At 33.0% G+C, this 6,000-nt stretch overlaps 2 protein-coding genes across 2 annotated transcripts; both read left to right on the plus strand.

The window, feature by feature from the left end:
• The first annotated feature begins 648 nt into the window (after positions 1 to 648).
• Positions 649 to 1,814, plus strand: LOC145759820 (cilia- and flagella-associated protein 90-like). The gene is made up of 3 exons (XM_082573671.1): positions 649 to 1,017; positions 1,176 to 1,292; positions 1,375 to 1,814. Exons 1-3 carry the CDS (start codon positions 895 to 897, stop codon positions 1,549 to 1,551), a joined length of 417 nt encoding a protein of 138 aa, XP_082429797.1. The 5' UTR covers positions 649 to 894; the 3' UTR covers positions 1,552 to 1,814.
• Positions 1,815 to 2,332: 518 nt separating this feature from the next.
• Positions 2,333 to 5,795, plus strand: LOC145759834 (uncharacterized). The gene is made up of 7 exons (XM_082573685.1): positions 2,333 to 2,679; positions 2,804 to 3,393; positions 3,587 to 3,693; positions 3,784 to 4,055; positions 4,384 to 4,591; positions 4,811 to 5,104; positions 5,339 to 5,795. The coding sequence occupies exons 1-7, from the start codon at positions 2,609 to 2,611 to the stop codon at positions 5,483 to 5,485; spliced, it is 1,689 nt and encodes a 562-aa protein (XP_082429811.1). The 5' UTR covers positions 2,333 to 2,608; the 3' UTR covers positions 5,486 to 5,795.
• The last annotated feature ends 205 nt before the right edge of the window (positions 5,796 to 6,000 follow it).

Below are 6,000 nucleotides of genomic sequence, written 5' to 3' on the forward strand. Positions count from 1 at the left end.
TTCAATAATTTAATTTAACAGGTTCACAATTCTTACATTACATGAAAGATGGAAACATTACCTGGATCGCTTTGTGCTCTTTTCTTGCTTTTCTTTTTGCCGTGATATTTTATGTTTCTTTCACACCTAAACAAAATATTCCCCATTTCTTCTTTAAATAATATAAACTAGTTCTTAACTGAAGCAAATTTTTGTTTTTTTTTCTACAACGCAGCTGCGTTTTTGCCGTGTAAAAAACGCTTGCACGCTTTTCGCCTGGTTGAAAAAAGCGCTTTTGAAATTTCTTTGGAAGCAACCTTGTATTTTGTATCTCACGTAATTTTCGCATTATTCAAAATCAAATTCATAAGTTTAAAATATTTGTTTAACATATTATGTTGTTATTATTTTTCAATGTAAATTTTTATTAAACGTAATAACTTTTTTTTGTCATTAAATAAAATTATTTAAAGTTCCTACCCAAAGGTTATAGCTTTGGGTGCGTAGTTACAAGGATTTGTAAAACAAGCTAAGTGCAACAACTCTAAGAACACAGTTTATTAACTACTACTTTCGATCTATCAATTTTGGTTGCTTCCCATGTAACAGTTATTTGCTTTATAAATACATTTAGACAATTACCAGATAAACAATTAGACGGTTAGACAAACAATCAGCTGATAAGTCAATCTGACAATGACAATCAGACAGTCAGACAATGCCACCAAACAATTATAACAAATGCCCAACATTTACCAATCAATAACTATAGTTATAATTTAAACAATACCACAGCAATAGTTATACCTTTTTTAAAAACAGACAAACAAATAACCAAAGCTGGTATATGAATATTTAAAGTATCAGTCTTAAAGCTTGATCTTGTGATTAACAAAGCATTAAGTTTATTTTAAAATGATAAATGATGTTTTTGTTGAGAAGGGGCAACTGCCCTTGTCAGCCCAGAGTGCTTACTCAGCAATTCCAACAAGCAGGAATGCTCCAAGACAACTGACTTACTTTAATAATGAGAGAAATGTAAGCAAATGCATATGTTAAAATTTTTGATAAGTTGTTCTATTTTATGTTTGGATAACTATAGGTAAATGACAACTTTCGGCCTGGTACATTACACTCAATACTAAAGGTTCAACAAATACAGATAAGTTATTCCATAAATTTTTTTATGCTTTTAGCTGCCAGATGGAAGTACATATGACAGATTGTACAATTGGAGTGAGGGTTTTAACAACAAGTTGCATCGATGCGACAGAGAACACACCAAGAGCAAAGGTCTTAACGTTCATACAGAGGTATAATTAAAAAAACCTTTTTAAACAGTATTTTATATAGACTTTTATTTTACAGTCAGTGGTATATTATTTATTTTTACAGGAATTCTCCAAACCCTGTCCAAGTCTTATGTCTACTGTGTATGGCCACAAGTTGAACAAGCATGTTGACTTTCCTGATAGGAAACATGTTCGAATCATCAAGACCAGGGAATTTCTCAACAACAATGGGATTACAATGTGTGTAGAGCAGGGATATGGAAATGTTCTTCCTTCATAAATGTTTTGTATTTGTCTTCCAAGAATTTTCATACTTGCTTTGAATTATCTATATTCTAGGTTTTTAATTTGTAGTGTGTTTTAATTTGCACTTTTTGCCCTGTGGATAAGCCATTATAATTTGTTCAATAAAGTTATATTCTTAAAGAATTTAAACGAATAAATATAAACACGAGTACCGTAATTGTGTTAAACCGTTTTATTAAATCTGTAAATATTTTAATTAAAGAATTATGTTTTGTTTTTGCTTAATAAAATCTGATCAACAAAGTTTTTTTGGCTATTTATAAAAAAATTGAATCAGTTGTACTTTGCAATCATTTAAAAAATTGAAAAAAGAATCGGTAAGGACCGTAATGTTAAAGAATTCGTTTAAAGAAGAGTTTGTTTTAAAAAGATGTTGTTTAATTAGATTAAACTGACCGATAGCAAGTCAAAAATCAATTTGTTTTGTTTCTTACTATTGTGTTTAGTAGAAGCGTGTTCTATGTTTGCAGAGTGTAGTATTCAACAGTAAAAAGGAGAACTTTTTGAAAGTTGAACATTCCTCAAGTACCTATCTTAAAACTATCGTAAGCCCCCTTGAAAATAAACACAATAGCAAAGGATTCAAATGATCGTGATATACATTCATGTTACTTTGTACCAGCTACTAGTTTAAGGAACTATAGTCTGAAGTTGACCAAATACGAAGAAATTATAATTTGTCTTACGTTAAGCAAAAACTAAGCGCATACCTAAGAAAGTTCTAGCTTGGTGACATCGAAATATTTTAATGAAGTCTAATTGATGTTTAGAAGACGTGACTTAATTTAATTAAGTCTATTATAGATATACTGACCCGACCCGGTATTAGGTAGCAATATCTTTTGTAGGCCTATAACAGACTTGAATATAATATCAAATTACCATTTGTTCAGCCTTCGATACTGACAAACCAACAACACCTTACATTGATTTGATGATAATATCAACATGTTAACAAGATGTAGGCGGTGTTACAGACATTTAAAAGGTACATTAAAGTTCTAACAACAAGTACAACAACTGTAACAGCCATGCAGAAGGTTGCAGTGGCTATTCAAAGAGAAATATTGGAAACTATAAACCAAACCGAAAACACAGTCAGGTAAGAATAACCACTAATTCTAAAAATGCTCTTGGTAGTTTTAACTTCTTAATAACATAGACGTTGAAACGATTTGATTGAACTACTTTTGAGTGATTTTAGTTTATTGATTTTGTAAATTTAGAGCACCACCCATTGTTAAGCGAAGAGTAGTCCAGAAGCACGATAAAATCATTGAAAAAGCTACCAAAGAAAATGAGCAAACGACGATCAGTTTTCCGAACCTTCGCCCAAAAACTCGCGACTCTTTGGACACCTTAATTCACGATGTAACCATAGCAAGAAACTGGTACCATGAAGACACCATACAACAGCTGGTTAACAAACTGGCTGAGCTTAATAATCCAAACCAGACCCAGGCAACTGATACCAGTTACGATTCAATAAAAATCCAACATCGTAAAGAAAGCAAGCTTAAACCTTTAAATCGAAAGGTTCTAAACTCACACAAACAAGCAGTTAGAATGCCAAGCCTGGACAGTCAAAAACAAGAAAGTCAAGGTGAGCTGAAAGTAGTTATAACTCAAACGAGCCCCGAAAATGAAAGCACACCAAACAAAAAGCAAGAAGCACATTACAAAAATAATAAAGCCGATCCAGAGTTAACAAAAACTAGAGTAAATCGCACACATGTAAATACTGATTCAATAAAAACTTTAAACACAAAAGCACAAAGCATTGCTTCATCCCGACATCAGTTTGTGCGGTTTTCAGGTAAGTTTATTTTAAAAAAATGTGCATATTTGTTCAGAGAGCCGCAATAGAATTCGTAGCAGTATAATAGCCTGAAATAGTATTGTAAACTTGACAACTTTCTTAAAGAGTTAAAATATTTATTATATGTCAGTGCTAACAGCAATGTTGTGTTGAAAAACTAAGATAATTAACCTTGTACTTCTATGTTAAGATAACGCATCTTTCGTGTCTGGCACAACGGCAGAAAATCAGGAAGCCCATCTCAACTCTTTGTCCTCCAAAGTAAGGCTTCCAATTTTGGGAAAACGCTTTACAAATGTAAGTACAGAAACAAAACATTACCAAGACCAAATTAGAACAACAAGTAGGCTTTAGGGGATGATATAACTTAACTAAATTGTGTTTTAGCAACGTCACAAGGCAACTGGAAGAACGCTTCTAAGTGACGTCAGACGAGTGACGCACGGTCTTTACGGCGACAATTTTGACGTTGCCAGCAGCGGCCATTTTACCTACAAGAAGCAGCGTGGTGACGTAACGCCGCGTGGGACTCAGCCCCCGATGCACCACGTGACCCCGACTTTGGAAGAAAATTTGACCGGTCTGGTGTCGAAAAGTTTAGCAATGTATCAAAGTAAAAACCCCTCCCCTAACGTGCCTATGACATCAAGAGTTACAAGGTATTTTTTATTCTAATTAAGTGGGTCTTATAGAATGATTTACAATGGTATTAGGTTAAGTAGAGTAGCACATTATTCACCCCTGGAGCCTTGGCTAGATTATAAACCACTTGAGCAAAGCGTATACAATGTAAGAGCAAGCAATAAGGATCTTACGAACAATATTTTACCTTTAAGTGGCATTTGAAGTGAGTAATTCCTTTACCAACGAACCGATCGAGTGTCGATACTAAAATGTGTAACGAATAAAACCTCCAAGCCGACATATCAAGTGGTTATTACCAACAAAACCTCATGGCTTAACAAAAATGTTTTCTGTTAAATTTAGCAACAAGAAAATTAAAAGATCTAGTATCGTTGAATTCACGCCCGGGCCGCAATTAAATCTACAAGATCCGCCTAACACGGCGTATCAAAATCTGGTCGAATACATTGGTGACCACGAAGCCTCGCAGCGTAGGCTGTTTCGACATCAAGTCGCACAAGAAAATGTTCGTATGTTTGAAAAGGATTACTTCTACCGCAGTTTTAACGAGGTAAACACATTAATAACATTTTTAACAAGAAAAATCATCAAAATATTGTTTTTAACTAACGCAATCCAGCTAAAATCTAACATATTTCGACAACTAAAAATACTCTTGCTCTAAATTAAGGCGTACTGATATCGTAGTCACATTATTTGAATCAATGTAGGACAAAACCCTTAGTAAAAGTGCTTAATAAAAATCATTTAAACTTAACTTACTTTTCAGATCGAAAAACCAGAGTTTGGAGAGTGGTTAAGGATGTACAGCGAGACCAACGAGAAAGAAACTCCAATTAAAATAGTCAGGTCTGCTATTCTGCCCTTTACCGATGTTCCTGCTGATGACATTGACGTTACCATAGTACCAGTCGATGGCGAACTGGAGCTTAGACTGGAGAACAAACGTCATAGAGCTGTGGAAAGAAGAAGGAGATTAAGAGAAATCAAAACCCGACATCTAGCTAAAAGTAGAAATACGCATCTTGCTGTGGTGGAAAATAAATTAGCTCCTTTAAAAACGGTAAGAATTTGTGATTTAATTTGAAAAAGTTTGTGTAAAGTAATAGATTGCTTAACAATAAGGCTTCTTGGGTACGATTTCCGATATTTTCATGCTTAAGTGAGAAGCCTAAAACTCAAAATCAGTAGATAACCTAGCAAAAAAGTAGGCCAAGAAAATCGGCCCACTCACACCGAAACGTCTACATGGAAATTAAAGTCCTAGTTTAAAACATTAGTAATAATTAAATTTCAGGAAATAAACAAAGCTGAGAAGAAATATACAGCTCCACAAGATGCTGCAAACAAAACCAAAGACAAAAAGGCAATGCCAACTAAGGTTTATAAAATATTTGGAGAGAGAGCAAAAAATAAAACAACAAATACTGAAAAATTAAAATAACAATATAAGCGTGTTTTACTTTCTGTACTAAGACTTGAAGACTGTCCTATATTATCTTTAAACACTTACTTTAATCCTGCCATTCTTTATTTCATCTGTTATAAAATTAATATCTGCCATAAAGATTATAAAAACTATATTTTTATTTCTTATTGTCTTAAATTTGCGTTAAAAAAAGCTCAAAAAACGAATTTTATTTTTTTTATAAAAACATGATTTTTAAACTTTTACGGACAGGTTTAAAACGATAAAGGTGTTATCGTAGACCGCCACTGCCATCTAGCGGGAAGGAAAACTGATAAATTTTGACTACAATTCATCAATTCGTTTTATTTGAAAACAGAACTTAGACTAAAAATAGTTGTATTAAATATATTTCAAAACAGCAAATAGTTGTATTAAATATATTTAAAGAATAAATTTAAAATACAAAATGACAAAACCAATTTAAAACATGAAATAAAGTTCCAGTTTTAGGCACTATTAGAGTTTGCTTTTTAATTTGCTATTTGTTT

The sequence above is a fragment of the Corella eumyota genome, chromosome 7 (genome assembly GCF_963082875.1).
Source record: "Corella eumyota chromosome 7, kaCorEumy4.1, whole genome shotgun sequence".
Lineage (NCBI taxonomy): Eukaryota > Metazoa > Chordata > Ascidiacea > Phlebobranchia > Corellidae > Corella > Corella eumyota.

Excerpts from the sequence above, each read along its gene's own strand:
- LOC145759820 (XM_082573671.1), top strand. The coding sequence starts at position 895 with ATGATAAATGATGTTTTTGTTGAGAAGGGGCAACTGCCCTTGTCAGCC. Across the intron at positions 1,018-1,175 it reads ACTTTAATAATGAGAGAAAT|CTGCCAGATGGAAGTACATA; the intron begins GTAAGCAAATGC and ends TTATGCTTTTAG. Across the intron at positions 1,293-1,374 it reads GTCTTAACGTTCATACAGAG|GAATTCTCCAAACCCTGTCC; the intron begins GTATAATTAAAA and ends TTATTTTTACAG.
- LOC145759834 (XM_082573685.1), top strand. The coding sequence starts at position 2,609 with ATGCAGAAGGTTGCAGTGGCTATTCAAAGAGAAATATTGGAAACTATA. Across the intron at positions 3,394-3,586 it reads TCAGTTTGTGCGGTTTTCAG|ATAACGCATCTTTCGTGTCT; the intron begins GTAAGTTTATTT and ends TTCTATGTTAAG. Across the intron at positions 4,056-4,383 it reads ATGACATCAAGAGTTACAAG|CAACAAGAAAATTAAAAGAT; the intron begins GTATTTTTTATT and ends TGTTAAATTTAG.